Below are 19,085 nucleotides of genomic sequence, written 5' to 3' on the forward strand. Positions count from 1 at the left end.
AACGAGAGAAAAAAACTTGGAACCTGCTGTTGCTGTGCGACGGTTCAAGAAAAAGAAAAAAAAAATATGATTTCACTTTTGAGCTCGTTTTGGACAAAGATTGTAACATGAAATAGTTTGTAAATTGTTTATAGAAACTAATGGAATCGTCAATTGGACTTGAATCATCAAAACGAGTTCGAATTTTCTCAAGAACGATTCTGTTGACTTTTTGAAAAAATAACTTTGACTTCGAAATTAATCATCAATTTAATGAATTGAGGCTTGAATATTTACAGAAAGTTTTCAAAAGGGATTCCTAACAACTCTTCAATTCTAGATTTTTAAAATTGATCATAATTTGATCTATTGATAAAAAGTGATACGTACAGGGGAGAAGAGAAAAAAAATGTATCTGTTTTTGTTCTTTGACAATTATAATTCGTAGTTTAGAATGATATTGTAAGGAATGATCGATTTTTACTGTAATAATAATCAACTCAAATTATTTGTAGGGTTATGGAATTTGACAGGTTCACGGGCAGAAGAACAACAGAACAGATAAAGAATGAAGAAAACAAAAAAAGAAAACTTTTTCTGTTATAATACGCGTAATAATCTGTTTTTTATATGCATTATTTTTTAATATTAATAAATAAATATACTAAATATAATAATATGTTAATATTAATAACACTATTAATATTATTGGTGACAATTAAAAAAAATGCTAATAATAACAATAATAGAAACAATAATAATAATTTATAATAATAATAATAGTTCTTGATAATAATAATAATATCTAATAATAATACTAATATTAATCATAATAACTAAAATTATAATTTAACTACTAGTTATAATGATATTAACAATGATAATAATATTAATAATAATATAACAAATCAAATGTATCAAATTTTATATATATATATAATAATATTAATAATACTGATATTAATATTAATATTAATGTTTATGAAAGTAGTAATATTAATATAATAACTATATTCTAACTTGTATTATATTTTAATTATGTAATATTTAATAATCATATAATATATTATACAATAACTTTTATTAAATATTTATTATTTATAAATTTTATATATAATACAATATACATATAATAATAATTATACATAGAAATCATATATATTTATATATGGATTCATTTTAAATTACACTTAATTATTTCGTATCTTATTTTACATATTTAATTCTAATGTTTAGATTATATTTTATAATTTCACCTTTACATTAAGTAATATGAAAATTGAATAGTTATCTTATCAAAAGTCACAAGTAAATTATTGTAAAGCATGTACAGGAATCTCCATTAACTTTTATCTAGTTACCGTTAAATGACACATTATTCTCACTTGTAGATTACTTTACCAATTATTCCGAATACCGTTAAAAGAGAAAGATTCTCAAATCAACGTGAACCTCATAACAGAGACTTGTAATCATATCATAATGTATCTGACAATTCAATCATTCGATACTATCTTTTAATTCTGTTGGTAAATATATTAAACATATATTGAAACAATTACGTTCATGTAAAGTATTATTCATCCAATACTCTATTAACGTTTTCAACTAATATAACTATATATTATATACACATGTCTATATACACTTTTATATATATATATATATATATATATATATATATATATATATATATATATATATATATATATATATATATATATATATATATATATATATATATATATATATATATTAACAACAATTGGTTCGTGAATCGTCGAAAATAGTCAAAAGGTCAAATGATTACATGAACACATAGTTTTAACAATTGGTTTGTGTTATATTTATATGTACTCATAGTTTTAACATTTGTAAACTAGTTTATTTAGTTAATATGTAATTAAGGAGAATTATGTCATGGTTAAAAGTGTTATATGATGATCATGTGACGAAGAAGAAATGAATAGAAATTGATAATGTGGAGGTTTTTGATAGAAAGAAAGTATGTCATAGTTATGAGTAGAAATTAACCCATTGGGGTAACCGTGGTTAAAAAGTAATAGAAATTAAGTTAGTTGGAACCGGAAACTAGAGGGACGAGGAGGGTCTACTGGTCCAACCATATCTAACGGTCAACCCCTACCAGCCCCCACTACTCACTCATTTCTCCCTCTGGTTTTTGCTTTTTCTGCATCTTCCTCTCACTCTCTCAAATACCAAAAATCAAATAAATAGATTTAAAAAAACCAATAAAACGTTGAGACTCCATTTCTTGGGCCCCACACTCCAACCATTACCATATCACTCAAACAGTACACACACACAATTCACCATTACAACAACCATCACCAGGCTCCATCACCGCCATGCCTAATTCATAACACTCACCATACAAATACACAATAATACATACCACAATTCATACATATATATTTATATTTAATATATATATGCTCATGTCGTCTTCAAATGATAATAATCAACCGACTCCTTCATCTGCTAAACACTTTTTTCCGTCTACATCTCTTGCCCTCACTCTCGTAAGTTAATTTATAATTCATTTATTTTATTATTTAGTTTTAGATATTATATAAATATATAAATATATAGGTGTATGTGTTTTTTTATAGGGAATATTTCCTGACGGAGAAGAACCGGTGGATGACGATCGAAAAGAAGACGCTATTACGACGACGGCGACGGTGACGGAAATCAGTAGTGAGAATTCAGGTGCGGAGAGAACACGATCGGATGACGATTTTGATGTTGATCCTGACGTCGATGACGGTGACGACGATAATAATAAAAACAAAAAGAAAAAAAGAAAAAAGTACCACCGCCACACCGCAGAACAAATTCATGAAATGGAAGCGTACGTCACTCATTTCCCCTTTTTAATATATTTTTTTTTATCATTTATTTTATTTATCGTTACAATTTGCCCTAATATTTCTCATAGAATTTAACATGCACTTGTTCATGCCAAACTTAATCCGTGATTAATTAATATCTCGTACGTTATTTGGTATAATCGGGACCACCTACCACTGCAATTATCTTTATCTATATTTATTTATTTATTTAAATCTTAATTTCTATGATAACAACTGCAGCTTCTGCACAAAAACGTATGCAATGCATAAGATCACATAAATTGATTGTGATAGAAGGTGTAATCTGTTGCATGTACAGCCTTGCATTTATTACAAATAATTGATTGTTAACAAAATTTAGGAATCGAATTAAGTAACACTATATATAAAACTTAATTTTATTAATTAGGTTTTTGCGACAGTGAATCTGCTAGCTTAAGCATTTGATAGGTGATTAGTTGATCGGTAGCTTAGCTTGCAACTCTGGTTAACAGACTGAGTTGGTTTCGGTGATTCGGTAGATAATGAGTGAGAGGTGGATACTTTACCAAATTAGTTCGAGAAGAATCTTTGCAAGAATATGGAGGTAGTTGGGTAATTAAGATGATACATTGAATAATATCACTAATTCAGCTTTAAGAAATACATGAAGAAGAAAAGATAAAGCTACTGTTAAATATTAATTTAATATCTATATCTATAAATAAATATACTATACTATTATATAGTAAAATATAGATATAACTAAAGTCTAAAGGTCATAATGTAAAGCTATTTCTTTACTCTCATAAATAAATAATGTAAAGTGTTGCACTTAAAATTAAGAAAGGCTAGGTAACAACTACCCACAACATGTGTGTTGGTATATTTTAAAGGTGATGTGATTAACCTTGGTTCAATATTGTCACATGTATATATGATTTAATATTAAATATTTGATTGTATGGAATAATATAAATTAAATATATGCGATGTCTTTGTGGTTACTGACAATTTTGGTCCTTTGAGTTTGTTAGATATCACCCAAATTATTATTCAGAAGCATTTAATATTTTTGTTTTTATTGTTGGCCAAATTATTTAAGAGAAGTGACAAGCCCTAACTCCAGAGGCGAAAATGATGAAGGGCAGGGGGGGGGGGGGGGCGCCCCCGGTGGATTTTTTTTTTCAGTGTAAAAATTTTGGGTTTTTCGACTTTGACCCCGGTGGAATTTTTTTTTTGCCCCAAACCTACATATTTTGCCTCAAAACCTTCAAATTTTGCCCCAAATTCTCCAACTTTAGCCCCAAAATCTTCAAATTTTGCCCCAAAATCTCCAACTTTTGCCCCACAATCTTCAAATTGTATCCAAAAAAATTGCTACGGTTTAAAATTTTTTTTTTTCCCCCGGTCAAAAAATCCTAGTTTCGCCTCTGCCTAACTCTACCTCACCCTCTGACATCTTCAATATCAACTAGTTACATATTTACATATTTACATGTTACATGTTGAAATTAATATCAAATTTTTGGATTAAGATCTTCTTAAGGTAGAGTTTTTCAAGCTGTTAAGTTGCAAGCCGAAACAAAATACTGGATCTTCTTGTTGAAAGTTCGTAGTGGGCCCTTATACTGTTAATGTGTTTTGATTATGAACATGTCTAACATGTGCGATTAATACAAACTTAATCATAAATTTTCTCATTCTTTTCAGCATATATTGTTTAAGCGTATCCAAATTGGTTATATAGCTTCACTTGATGTTGAATAACCTTCAGAACTCACTAGCGTGTATACTCCGTATAACATTAATGATAGTTATTTTTTGTGTCAAAATAATGGAATTTTAGGTGATACTATCATTTCGTGTTCTGGAATAATTGTGTTTAGTTCCTTTGACCTTTTGGTTGATAATCCTCAATTAATACTAACCTGTGAATACATAAAATTATCCATTCATATATGAGGTAAATTTGCATAATACATACTATAATACATCTAGAAGAACCATTTTGTTAGTTTAGATGAGTAGTGAATATGCAACAAGTACTTGCAAGTTGTGACATTGTTTCACTTTTAAATATGTTACAGTTGAAGTAAACCTTGTCTTACCTGATAGGCTGATAGCTTACGAGCGAAATTGCTTTCATTATACTTGTAATTTTGAGTTTGGATGATTCAGTTAAGATGATATGTGGTTTTAGCAAGTCAACATGGATGGGTTGTGTTATAGTTCGATTGTTAACCTTTCATTTACAGGCTATTTAAGGAGTCACCTCACCCAGACGAGAAGCAAAGACAACAGTTGAGCAAGCGGTTAGGCCTTCATCCAAGACAAGTGAAGTTTTGGTTTCAAAATCGTCGTACACAAATTAAGGTATTTCATATTAATTTTCATCAAATAAAATTTTATGTAATCATCAAATTCTTCTTCATAATTTAGGGTGGCATCCTCATAAAAATTGTTGGTTATATTTGTTAGTGGAACTATGTTGCTGTTGCAGGCCATACAGGAGCGCCATGAAAATTCATTGTTAAAATCCGAAATGGATAAGTTACGAGATGAAAATAAGTTATTAAGGGAGACAATTAAGAAGGGTACATGTGCTAACTGCGGCTTTGGTAGCTTTATTAAGGATGCCATGTTGTACACTGATGAACAACAACTTCGGGTTGAAAATTCCAAACTTAAAGCTGAGGTTGTACAGTTATCAATTATTCATTTTCATTATCATACATTTTATGAAGCTATGTAATTAAATTATGTGATAATGTGTAGATTGAGAAGCTGAGGACATCAATTGGAAAATATCCGCAAGGAACGTCACCAACTAATTCATATTCTGCAGGGACTGACAATGAAAATAAAAGCTCGTTGGATTTTTGTAGTGGAGTATTTGGGCTAGAAAAATCTAGAATAATGGAGATTGTTGATCTAGCTTTAGAAGAGGTTGTAAAGATGGCTAGTGCTGGCGATCCACTGTGGGTTAGGAGCATTGAGACAGGTCGAGAAATACTAAATTACGATGAATACTTGAACAAGTTAGCGATTGAGAATTCGAGCATTGATCAACAGAAATGCATTGAGGCATCTAGAGATAGTGGCATTGTCTTTGTGGATCTACCCCGGCTAGTTCAAAGCTTCATGGATGTGGTAAGCATTTGTAACTTCATGACCCATTTCTAGAGATGGAAATTCCGACCCATTTACTTATTGATGGGCCAAATCACAAAAATTTAAAATTGGCCAAACGGTCAACAGTCAACCCAAACATACTTGTTCCCATCGAAGTGAGACGTTACCCGATCTATCCGAAACTCTGTTACTAATGCCACGTTTTTTGTTGTTTTACAAAAAATTCGTCTTAATTTGGGTTGACCTGTAATAGTGTAAATGTCTAATAATTTTGTTTTTGCTATCAGAATTAGCTTCGTACTTACTCCGTATTTATTAAGAAGTTATAAGTGGAGAAATAAGTCTTTTACAGGTCAACAGTCAACCCAAACATACTTGTTCCCATCGAAATGAGACGTTACCCGATCTATCCGATCCGCTCATCTTGCATCTGCACTTGCAGTCCTAACTTTTAACCACATGATCTAGTTGGACTTTGCAGCATTGTGCTTCTATTGTAGAGGAAAACGGGGTTGATTCTAACATATTGCTCACTTGAATGTTCACGTGAAATTATATGATGGTAGAATTCTGTTTGAATGGGTTTTGATTGTCAATTTCGTTTGTTCTATATGTTATTGCAGAAACAATATGAAGAGATGTTTTCATGCATCATCTCGAAAGCAGCTACCCTTGATATTATCTGCAACGGGAATGGTGCTAGCACAAATGGCGCGGTTCAATTGGTGAGCAACTCCCTTCAATTGAAACAATCAATTGTATACTCATTATAGTTCCAAACATTTACTTGGGCAAAGTTGGCCATTTTGTTCATTGGTTGCAGATGTTTGCGGAGTTGCAAATGCTAACTCCTTTGGTGGCAGCAAGAGAAGTGTATTTCGTGAGATACTCTAAGCAACTGAGTTCTGATAAGTGGGCAATTGTTGATGTTTCTATCGACAACGTAGAAAAAAACATTGATGCATCACTTGCAAGATGTCGAAAACGTCCATCCGGTTGCATCATTGAGGACAAATCCAACGGTCATTGTGAGGTAAGCATGTTCGAGGAACCTCACGAGTTGTTCAAAGATTGATTTCTAAGCTTGATGTATTAAAACTAATTTAAGTTGAATCGAAAGAAAAAATTAATATCAGATGTTTGTTTTTGAAGACATATTCATGTATCCAATTTGTTATTTTAGGTGACGTGGATGGAGCATTTAATATGCGAAAGAAGTATATCGCATTCCATGTATCGTGCAATCATCAATAGTGGCCTAGCTTTTGGAGCAAGGCATTGGATGGCAACATTGCAGCAACAATGCGAGCGTCTTGTGTTCTTCCTAGCAACAAATGTTCCTACTAAGGATGCTAGTGGTACTTTTATTTATATTTTATGTGAAGATATTTTGACCCATAACCAAACTAAATATGACATATGGGTTGATCAATCAGGCATTAGTACGCTGGCTGGTAGGAAAAGCATCTTAAAATTAGCGCAGAGAATGACTTGGAGTTTCGGTCGAGCACTAGGAGGATCGAGCTATCACGCATGGAAGAAGGTACCAAGTAAGACAGGATATGACATAAGGGTGGCTTCAAGGAAGAACCTAAATGATCCCGGTGAACCGTTAGGGGTGATACTATGTGCAGTATCATCTATATGGTTGCCCGTATCTCATACTCATGTTTTTGATTTCTTAAGAGATGAAACTCGAAGAAATGAGGTAAAAATAAACATCTTTTCAGTTTTTTTTATATATTCTATGAAATATTGTTATCAAGTAGAAGCAAACATTCTTATATTCTAATTATTAATACATATTATCGTGTAAACTTTCAGTGGGATATCATGTCAAATGGAGGACCAGTGCAATTTATAGCTAACTTGTCAAAAGGACAAGATAAAGGAAATAGTGTTTCCATCCATGTAAGATTTATTTCTTTTCAGCCGTCTTTAATTTACACCAATTAACTAGTGAATGGGTCGGTTTGGGTTGTGCTTTCTTTAATTGGTCTACCGAGTGATAAAACGTTGAAGTGAAAATAAAATGTTAAATCATGTCGAAATCAGCTAAAGTGTATTTTGTTTCCAAAACCTGTTAAAAATTTGTCACAAAGGTGGATTAGTATCGAAGTTATATAAACTTGTAACAAATCCATTTCAAGCCATATAAAATTGACATTTTTTTACCCAACATGCTCGCTGTCTCGAGTATAACAGATCGATTTGGGTTATATGTTTGTCTAACGGGTCAGCTGGGTAAAAAGTTGGTCGAAAACGATCACATGGGCCGCACGGTCAAAAGTTACCCCAAGTGTTTTCTTACTGCAAAAAATGTAATCACTTGATTCAGAAAACTAACTATTGAAAGAATGTAGTTCTGTAATCACTGTTTCAGGCTATAACCCCGTCTAATCCAAGTCATACAAACGTGACCCATTTTGACACGTTGCCCAACCTGCTCAACCCATTATGTAGTAAACACTCAACATCCTTTATCACACGCCGTATTTTTTCATGGATCCAGACAATGAAGTCAAAGGAGAACATGTGGATGGTCCAGGATAGTTGCACAAACGCATACGAGTCCATGGTGGTCTGTGCACCAGTGGGTGTGACCAGCATGCAATCTGTAATGGCGGGGTGCGACTCTAGCAACATCGCCATATTACCCTCAGGTTTTTCAGTTCTACCTGATGGGGTGGAAACAAGGCCTTTGGTGATTACTTCCAGCTCAGCGAATCAGATTTCGGAAGGTGGGTCCCTGTTAACCGTCGGTTTTCAGATTCTTACAAGCGAATCACCAACATCCAAACTTAGTATGGAATCTGTGGAGTCGGTGAATACACTTATCTCAAGCACGCTGCACAATATCAAAGCTGGTTTACAATGTGAAGATCAGTGATTACTTGATATATACTGACATCCACTCTAAAGAAGTCACATATAGTGCTCTTTTTTTGGCTCAAAGTTCGGCTTTTTCCAAATATTTAGGTGAAGAAGTCTTTTGTGCAAGTAAATATGTGGTCGGTTCCGAAGATGGTTTTTGATCTGGGAAGACAAGATGCTAATGAAGACTAGAAGGTAATGTACTTGAAGCGTGTAAAACGCTTTGATTATGGTTAATTAAGAGTCACGTTGTATATTTTTGATTGGTCTGTTTGACACAACAAGAATTGTGGCTGATTAATCTATTGACTGTGACTTCCTGGTTATATATTGGGGCTTCATGTGTAGGGACTTGTTACACATCTATCCTGAAAAACAATGATTATAAGTTATAACGTGTATTGACTTAAACAACTCAATCCCGTATGTGGGGTAAAACAATTACTATTTCTCAAGGGAATGTGTTTTTTCATCCACGTAGCGAACGTCATGTGTAACTTACATTTCTTTGCACCTACCCATTATAACAAGACGACTACCCATGCACACCACTGAACGGTGCTATTTAATGCTTTGATTCGTCCGATACAAGAAATATGTGTAACTTATACTCCGTACTTTGTTACCTTTCTTTCGGGTAACTACTAAATATCATTGAATTTTTTTATCCTTGTTAATTAGTCTCACAAATTTTTTTAATAAATTCACTATTTGACTAACGAACGTCATGTGTAATTTATACTCTCTACTTTTGTTACCTTTCTTTCGGATAACTACTACATATCATTGAAGATTTTTTATCCTTGGTAATTAGTCTCGCTAATTTTTTTTTTATTTTTATTTTTATATAAATTCAGTCAAACTTTTTAATACAAAGTCAAAAATGACATTTAGTACATATTTACCAAAATTTGTTGAGGTGCAATATTTTCTAAATGACTTGAAAATTAAGATTAAAAGAAATATATCTTTTGGTAAGACCACGGATAATTAATGGCAAGTGTAACATTGAGTAGATAAAAGGTAGTTTTTGGGTTATTACGCTCACATGGCAATGATGGAGGAAGGAGAAAGTTGTAATGGGGTCGTAGAAAGTTTGTGGGTGATTTGTTAAAATTTGATTGGTATTTGATAGACAAATTATAAAAGTGAGAGAGAACTCTCAAACAATCAAGACTTGTCACTTTACCTTCTTTCCCCATCCTTTTTCCGTTCCACATTGACCAACACCTGCAACCAAAATCACCCACACACGCCCTGTTACATGCGTTTATGGGAAGTTTGTCTTGCCATGTCATAGTGGGTTTAGCTACAAACACTATTATCTATAGTATAAAAGGAATATTGATAAGGAATACCGATGAATATTTTAAAAGTAACATTAACAATCTGTCTTCAGTTCAGTCCATATGTGTTGACTTCTCGTTTCTTGCTTGGTCTTTTCCTATATCTCGTTGTTCTGCCTCCCGACTCGGATGAGTTGTCTGCTCTCATCTTTCTTCAACACTAGGCCGAGCCTTATCGTGTATTTTTGCTCGATTGGTTTAGTTCTCCTTCTTTCTAGAAATTGCATACATTCTCATATTAGTTTTGTCTTAAAGGTTTCACTCCGTTAAGATCTGAGGCGGTTGTCTAGGTTGTAGGAGCATATTTGTCGGGTGCCTTTTAAATGATTCTCGAAGGCTTTCCATGTCCTCAGGGTCAAGGTTTTGCCACCTTTACGTGCTTCTAGGCGTTCGACGAGTTGGAATTTATTCTTGCGAATTAAGGGATGGTCACGATTCATCTAATTGTCACAAGTTTTCACGCAAACAATCAAGCCGTCAATCACTTTAAGATGGATTATCATAAGCTTGTCACTCAAACACACCCATCAAAGTTGTTCTTTGCTTTAAACTTGTATAATCGTAACTATTTCGGGCCTTTCTTCCGGCCCATTGGGCTAATCAACATCAATGGGCTAACCAATAACGTAAATACCGTCGTCCCTTCACTTAGTGCGAGTTGCTCACTGACGCATTTCGTCGAACAGGTTATGGACAAAATAGGCGTGTGGTTTACGTGCCCCATGTCCAATTATCTTCAAGATGAGGTCGCAAAACGATTCAAACTCATTAAATCATGGGAAATCGCGTCCAAAACTGCGTTCATAAACCACCACTCAAAATCAATCAGAGCAATTGTAGGCAACGGAGCGTACGGAGCTGATTCCACTTTAATCGAATCACTTCCGTATTTAGAAATCATATCGAGTCACAGTTCAGGTTTAGATCAAATCGATTTAGTTAAATGCAAGGAAAGGGGAATTAGGGTTACATCTACACCTGATACTTTGACTGATGAAGTCGCTGATTTAGCAATAACCTTAATTTTAGCAACTGTTAGAAGAATCTGTGCATGTGATCAGCACGTGAGGAATGGATTGTGGAAGCAACAAGACTTCAAATTGACCACAAAAGTAGGTAACTCTTATTTGTTGCAATCGTGATTAGTATCTCAAAATCATAAGTTGCTTAATGGCTAAATGTACACAAATAATAAGTAAATCATTAAAAAAAAATTGTTATAAATTTATTTGCAGGGTAGTGGAAAACATGTGGGGATTATAGGATTAGGAAGAATTGGGTCAGCAATTGCTAAAAGAATACATGCATTTGGTTGTCCAGTTAGTTACTATTCGAGAACAGAGAAACTAAATTCAGGTTACAAGTGTCATCCAAATGTGATTGAACTAGCTACCAATTGTGAAATTCTAGTTGTCGCTTGTTCATTAACCGAATCAACGTACCATATAATCAACCGCGAAGTCATTGATGCGTTGGGACCAAACGGATATCTCATTAACATAGGACGAGGGGCTCATGTAGATGAACCAGAGCTTGTATCGGCTCTTGTTGAAGGGAGACTTGGTGGGGCCGGTCTTGATGTATTTGAACATGAACCCGAGGTTCCTGATCAACTCATTGGACTAGATAATGTCGTTTTGTCGCCACATGTGGGAACTTGTACAATGGAAACCCGTAAGGCTATGGCTGATCTTGTTGTGGCAAATTTGGTAGCTCATTTTTCTAATGAACCATTGTTGACCCCTGTGGTCTAAGAGCGTTCACCGTGCATTAGACCCTTCTGTTGGTTTATTTTGGCTAGTAGAAGATATGTTTATCCCACATTGGTGGGAGAAAGATGTGAGGGGTGAGTGACTTGGTTATATAAGAGGGGCTAAGTCTTCATTCCAAATCGCACCAAGCAATACACTTTAAGTATTTGATTATTTCTTTCTTTCTTACCCTTGTTTGAGAGATGTATTAGTTAAATATTTTGGAGAGTGTAGTTGGCTTAAGAGAGTCGTCTATATCATTGTAACAATTTGTGATATAGTGTATTTCTCTCTTTGGGGGCCGGTGGTTTTTCTCCTGTTTTGGAGTTTCCACGTTAAATCTTGTGTTGTGTATTGTTCTTATTTCTTTACTATTATTGTTGGGCTGGGTGGTGGGAATTAGTGAGGCCGTAATTTCCCAACAACTGGTATCAGAGCGTCAGGTTTGACGGGGGTCTCGGTTATAGGAGTCGGAGTATGCTCTGTGGTTGCCACGTGAGTGGATCGTCTACATCAGAAACGAGTTCTATTGATCGTATAGGGTATCTGGTTAGACAATATTTTTTCTGATTCGTAGTAATAGTTGGATTTGTTAGTGGCCTAGTTGTGGATTTCCGATTTAAAGGGTCCTGGCTACCTGCTACATCTTTTGGCTATTCGAAACGTGAGCAAAATCAGAGAAAGTTGTTGTCTATAGGATACGGATACGATGTCGAAGTTCAGTCCAATGAGGTTTGATGTAGAGAAATTTGATGGGATGATCAATTTTGGCTTATGGCAGGTTCAAGTCAAGGATGTGTTGATTCAGTCCGGTTTACACAAGGCTTTGAAGGGTAAACCCACCCTTGTTCCTGGCAGTGATTCTAGCAGTAAGTTCGATGAAGAAGAATGGGATGATATGGATTTGAGGGCAGCAAGTGCGATTCGTTTGTGTCTTGCAAAGAACGTGCTTGCAAATGTGCACGGGTTATCAACGGCAAAGGAGCTTTGGGTTAAACTAGAGCAATTGTACCAGGGCAAGGGCATCTCAAATCGGTTGTGTCTTAAAGAACAATTTCATACTCTGCGTATGGATGGGGGTTCAAAGATTTCAGATCATCTAAATATTCTTAACGGTATTGTTTCAGAACTGGAGGCTATTGGAGTTAAAACGGATGATGAAGATAAAGCTTTGAGGTTGATATTATCTTTATCATCGTCTTATGAACACATGAAACCTATTTTGATGTATGGGAAGAAAACTCTGAAGTTTGAAGATGTTACTAGCAAGCTCCTATCCGAGGAGAAAAGATTGGAAGGTAACGGGGTCTCGTCATCAGAAACTACGGTACTGTTGTGTTCGGATAGGCAGAAGAGAAACTCTAGAAAGAATCTGACATGCTGGAAGTGCGGGAAGACTGGACATGTAAGGGTTAATTGTCCCGGTGGAGCTAATCCGGCAAATGGCTCCAAAGACGCTAACATTGTCTCCGTTGTTACGGAGAGTGACGAATTCCTCTGAAGTCACGTCATCCTCATGGTGTGTCCGCGCCACCGTGGAAAGGGATGTTCGTTAGCGGTTCCACAATTACACATGGGCATTGGTTTGGCGTTGATGCAGGCTGTGTGGTGGAAACTGATGTTGTAGCTGATGGGACTTTCGGGAAAGCCAAACAAGGAAGTTGCACCATAAAGTTTCAGCTGGTTGTTCAACAACATGTGCCGAGGTGAAATGCTTGGAATGCGATATTCTAAGTGCTATACTCTTTATGGTGGAGTATGATAATTCTTGTTAAGAGTTATGATTGTCTGTGATGACAATGATTGTCGGTTTAGACAATGTTCGATGAAGATGCAAGTTTTGTCTCTTGGGAGATAATGTCAACGGCATGAAGATGAGGATCTTGAAGTTGTCGTCGAGGAAGCGTCTACATCGGTTATCCTTGCAATGTGGAAGCATGGTTATCTTCTTCTATCCAAAAGGTGGAGATTTGTTGGTTTATTTTGGCTAGTAGAAGATATGTTTATCCCACATTGGTGGGAGGAAGATGTGAGGGGTGAGTGACTTGGTTATATAAGAGGGGCTAAGTCTTCATTCCAAATCGCACCAATCAATACACTTTAAGTATTTGATTATTTCTTTCTTTCTTATCCTTGTTTGAGAGATGTATTAGTTAAATATTTTGGAGAGTGTAGTTGGCTTAAGAGAGTCGTCTATATCATTGTAACAATTTGTGATATAGTGTATTTCTCTCTTTGGGGGCCGGTGGTTTTTCTCCTGTTTTGGAGTTTCCACGTTAAATCTTGTGTTGTGTATTGTTCTTATTTCTTTACTATTATTGTTGGGCTGGGTGGTGGGAATTAGTGAGGCCGTAATTTCCCAACACCTTCTTTATACAAAATGTTACACCCATTAGCTTTATAAAATTCCTTATATTATCACATCATTTGAAAAGGGTAACGTTTGTTAAGGCTATTATTTTAGTAAAGATACAATCTCTTATTAAGTGGGTAGTTTAGACTAATCAACATTCATCATATGTACTATATGAACATCGAATATGAACTACTACATTGCTTATCAAGTTTGTTGTAAATGCACATACAGCTACTACTTGTGATCATGTTCAATCTTCGAACATGTATATAGTAACCTCACATTGAGTATTACTTACAGAACGAAAAAACATACAAGTGTGAACTTTTTAAGAACATTTACTTGCCTAGTTTCACATAAAGTGTAGCAAGTTCAGAAATTCAACTGCTAATTGAGCATGATGCAGTAAAAACGCGAGCCCTGCATCCGGCTCCAAACATTTAAAAAGCAACCAAAACTAAATGCTGGTCAAACTAATGTATGTTTTTCGGTTTGGTGTCTTTCTGTCTTTCTTTCAATCAATATTGGTTTATTAAGTTGTTTATATTGATTATTGAAACGGTTGGCTTTATTTTTAACGAGGAGGAGTAGGTAATGCAGGAAGTAAAAACATCAAATAGTAATCTGCATTAGGAACACTAATAAAAGACTGCTAAAAGTATCACAAGCTACCAACCACTAACTCATATCCCTAACATTGGCTACTAGATAAGCTAGGAAATATATATATACATGGACACATATCATACCTAATTTTTTTGGGGAGATTTCAACAATTTATGAGATCTTGAAGATGTTTATACTAGAATTATGAAGAAAGTGAAGAAGCCCCTTTGAAGATGAGGAAATTGAGTGTCTCCAGTGTGAAGTAGATAAAAGTTCCTTTGGTGTGAGTGAAGAAACATCCAAAATTTGATCCCACCACACATTGCCATCCATTCCCATATTTCTTGTCAAATTCCTGTCAACACCATTCATTCATTTCCATATATCATACATTTAAATTGTTTAGGTCCTGCATATTTCAAGTACATTAATGTTTTTTTAGTTTTTTTAATCTTTGGATATAATTTATTTCAGCTTACTTTCCAAAAAAAAAAGAAGCTCTGAAGTAGTGAGTATTTGAAGGACAAATTAAATCAACATGTAACCAATTTATCAATTTTGTATTGATCGAACTAAATAGGAGTATAATTTTACTTTTAGTACTTAAAATATGCAATTCCATATCAAACTCTTGAAAAAGATTCTTTCTTCAAGATTCACAATACCCAGATGCATACATACAAAATATACATATTCAAGACATAAAAATAGGATCTTGATGGTAAAAATGGTACCTTTTTTATATGGGCAGCAATGGATTTGCAGTCAAGAACATCATAGAGATCTAGGGCTTGAGAAGCATAAGCCATGGCTTGGATCTGCATCTTAGTTGGCATGTCTGTATCATCAATTAGTGCTTTACCTTCTAGCATTTTTATTTCAACCTTTTCTGTTTATCCACAAATTGGCAGATTTTTAGGTGATAAAAAAACCAAGGTATTGCAGTCAGGTGTTTTTTTATGATCAAGTGAAAAGATAACAATTTGGATTTTTAATTTTTATAGATATAGATAAAAAAGAGGTTGCTGTGAAATGAAATGACTAATTTCATAGTCATCCAAAAAGTTTTATTTCAAAATGTCAAAAAATGGTGACGTAAGCTGTCCTTTTCTAGAATTTAAGGATGGATTGCTCATTTTATCGTAACAAAATCTAGCCGATTTGTTTGTTGTTACATATCCAACACAGTGTTAAGAAATCATAAATTTGTGTGTCGAAATATAGTGAGAAAAATACTCTTTTCACATTACTGTTACATTTAACCATAAAAAAAAATACATATTTTGCCCTATTTGTTCCAATTTCGTGCGGTGTGCCCATGTGTCATGACATGAAAACAACAATCACAATTAGGACGTGGCCTGGCTATGACAGAAAAATCTAGGTCGCGATCAAATTATAACTCATTCATGACCGGGATTTCTAATCGTCTCACATCACATACGGGGGATATGTGATCAACGAACGTAACAATACGTCCTACGAATCGCATCTAATATTTAATATATCTTGGATATATCGTCTGCATTTTTTCATACGTAAAGGAGGAGATATGTTGGTTAGGCCAGCACTATGGAGCAAACAACGCTTCTGGTCAAAAAGTATAATAGTTAAGTATTTGCACATCTGACCCGTGGTGTGTAGTCCGATGTCCGGTAACAAACACTTGGATATTAAGGGTGTATCACACTTAAGCCCTTCACCATGGGCACTCGACACATATTACATAAACATGCCATATAAGCCCTTAACCATTTGGCAGTGTGCACAAATGGTGAACGTGTGTGTCACGTAAGCCTTCTTTATTCAAAATATTTCTCAGCATCGTTCATGTAACAAACTTTCTCTCGTATAAATAAACGTCAAGGGTCATTCATTGGGACATCTCCTTCACTCACTACAAACTTACTATGCCGAAATCAATTCACACATTCAACTCGGCAGAAACTCCGTTTAAATTCTGATCAATCCTTATCGGAAATTGTTATCTCGCATTTGATCAAGAAAATATTCACCGAATGGTGAATATCCACTTGGTTGTGATAGAGATGGTTTTGGCATCAACGGCTTCAACTCCGGTCCGGCTACCGTGAATAATCCTGACGGAGATGATGATTCTGGGAGGGTTGTTAAATGTTAGCTCGTTGGTCGATCGACAGGACCGATCGGTGGTCATGAGAAAAAACCCCACAAGACCGTAGGTAAAAAACCAAGTCGGAGAGTAGTCACCTGTATAGTAGATGTCCCCTAATAGTAACCCTTGTATTTATAAGAGGGAAATATGGATTCAGGGGAAGATTTATGGGTCGCCAACGGACAAAGCCTAATTGTCTGACTTTATGGACTACGTCAATCATTAGCGTTAAAATCTCACCACCGGTATATTTAACCATCAATTGTTTACTGTCCTCGTGGATACAAATTTTGATCGAGTTTGTACGATTATCAGAGAGTAAACAAGTACATTTTGACCTGTTACCAATCAGCCGATTTTGCCAACTGGAAATAAATAACTACATTTTGTCACATAATTCTTATTTACAATCTTATTACTTCTCACATTTCTTGATTGTTCATAATTTGGTAGTGGCATAAACTACTTCATGAATTTAAATCACATTCAGTAATCCATTGTGATGAAGGCCAAAGTAAGGTTACTTTTATCAGTTAAATATGTTGTAATTGTAACTTTTATTATAACTAATAGATTAATATGTTTGGTAAAAGGTGCCACAAATTCTAAGACCATCTTTATCCCTGAAAGGGATGATGGGCGTGTTGCTGGGTGGGGTGGGGTGCTTGATGAGCGTGCTGCCAGACTGCTGAGTAATGGGTGGCGTGCTGAGTGGCGTGTTGGAGTATTTTTTATTTCTTTTTCATTTTTCTTGCATTTAATTTATTTTGTTTGATTAGTTTATATTATTATTTTGTAATTATAATAACAATTTAATTTAATAAAACACACTAAAATTAATATTAAAAGTACGATTACAATTCTAAAAAGGGGGATGATTCTCACACACCAATTGAGTATTATTAGAAGAGTAAAAGGTTAAAATAGGTGTGTGAGGATCAAAAAAGTGTGTGTGAGAATCATCCCCTTTCTAAAAAGGGTCCTAAAAATAGAAAATTACAATAAGATAATTAAAAAAACATTACAATAACTAAACATTACTTAAATGGTATGACGATAGTTTGGTGGAAGATTCCAAATATGCGCGGTTAAGTCCGCACGAAGTGCATTATGCACATCTTTGTCGCGAATTTCCTTTTCTCGTGCAACTCGAGTAGTATTTCGATTCCTAACAAAAACGGGTCTATTTTCTGGCTCATTTAGATACTATTCGTCGAGTGACGTTATAGCAAAACCATTATCCTCTTGGATCATATTGTGCAATAGAACACAACAATATAATATGTGGTGCAATTTTTTAGCTCTCCAAGCTCGTCTAGGCACACGTAATGTGATGACCCGGGAATTTTCGACCAAATTTAAACTTGAATCTTATATGGTTTCGATACGATAAGCAAAGTCTGAAATGTTGAGTCTTGAAAATTTTGAAACTATGTTCATATATTCAAGTACATTTGATTATTTTCCCTACGATTCACGGACCTTTAATTGTAAACAGAAATATAAATAATTATATATGTAAATAAATATATATATGATAAAATAATTATATTAATGAATTATTATGAGAATGAGTTAGTATGAAAAATAACATAAACTTGTTATAGCGTACTCTGAGATTACTTCAATATAATATATTTATTTACTTGATAATTAAAATATAATTAAGTATGTAGTAATTGAAATATATACATATTTATTGGTTGTATGTATGATATAATAAATTAAATATTCAAGATAGATTATTATATAATAGATATTATAAATATGAAATAATTAATAAATAAAAGTAATAATATATTAAATATAATTACAAGTTGAAAATATAAATGTATTAGTAATATTATCATTACTTTCAATATTACTACTAATAATAATATCAATAATAGTATCACTATTATTATTATTATTATTATTATTATTATTATTATTATTATCATTATAGCTATTATTATTAGAAAAGGATACAATCTATTATTAATATCATTAATATGAGTATTATTATTATGTGATTCATTAAATTTGTTATATGATTTATATTTTTATAAA

At 34.0% G+C, this 19,085-nt stretch overlaps 3 protein-coding genes across 3 annotated transcripts; 2 read left to right on the top strand and 1 right to left on the bottom strand.

Moving 5' to 3' along the window:
• Positions 1-2,209: 2,209 nt before the first annotated feature.
• Positions 2,210-9,262, top strand: LOC139865758 (homeobox-leucine zipper protein GLABRA 2). The gene is made up of 11 exons (XM_071853857.1): positions 2,210-2,522; positions 2,613-2,854; positions 5,093-5,210; positions 5,338-5,532; positions 5,613-5,987; positions 6,593-6,694; positions 6,793-7,002; positions 7,153-7,327; positions 7,406-7,677; positions 7,794-7,880; positions 8,482-9,262. Exons 1-11 carry the CDS (start codon positions 2,433-2,435, stop codon positions 8,857-8,859), a joined length of 2,244 nt encoding a protein of 747 aa, XP_071709958.1. The 5' UTR covers positions 2,210-2,432; the 3' UTR covers positions 8,860-9,262.
• Positions 9,263-10,872: 1,610 nt separating this feature from the next.
• On the top strand, positions 10,873-14,431 carry LOC139866732 (glyoxylate/hydroxypyruvate/pyruvate reductase 2KGR-like). Its single transcript, XM_071855020.1, has 3 exons — positions 10,873-11,301; positions 11,425-11,966; positions 14,307-14,431. The coding sequence occupies exons 1-2, from the start codon at positions 10,879-10,881 to the stop codon at positions 11,941-11,943; spliced, it is 942 nt and encodes a 313-aa protein (XP_071711121.1). The 5' UTR covers positions 10,873-10,878; the 3' UTR covers positions 11,944-11,966; positions 14,307-14,431.
• A 430-nt stretch (positions 14,432-14,861) lies between these two features.
• LOC139867358 (dynein light chain 1, cytoplasmic-like) lies at positions 14,862-15,894 on the bottom strand. Its single transcript, XM_071855725.1, has 2 exons — positions 15,637-15,894; positions 14,862-15,257 (listed from the first exon to the last, which is right to left on the bottom strand). The coding sequence occupies exons 1-2, from the start codon at positions 15,772-15,774 to the stop codon at positions 15,105-15,107; spliced, it is 291 nt and encodes a 96-aa protein (XP_071711826.1). The 5' UTR covers positions 15,775-15,894; the 3' UTR covers positions 14,862-15,104.
• Between the last annotated feature and the right edge of the window lie 3,191 nt (positions 15,895-19,085).

The sequence above is a fragment of the Rutidosis leptorrhynchoides genome, chromosome 9 (assembly GCF_046630445.1).
Source record: "Rutidosis leptorrhynchoides isolate AG116_Rl617_1_P2 chromosome 9, CSIRO_AGI_Rlap_v1, whole genome shotgun sequence".
In the NCBI taxonomy this organism is placed as follows: Eukaryota; Viridiplantae; Streptophyta; class Magnoliopsida; order Asterales; family Asteraceae; genus Rutidosis; species Rutidosis leptorrhynchoides.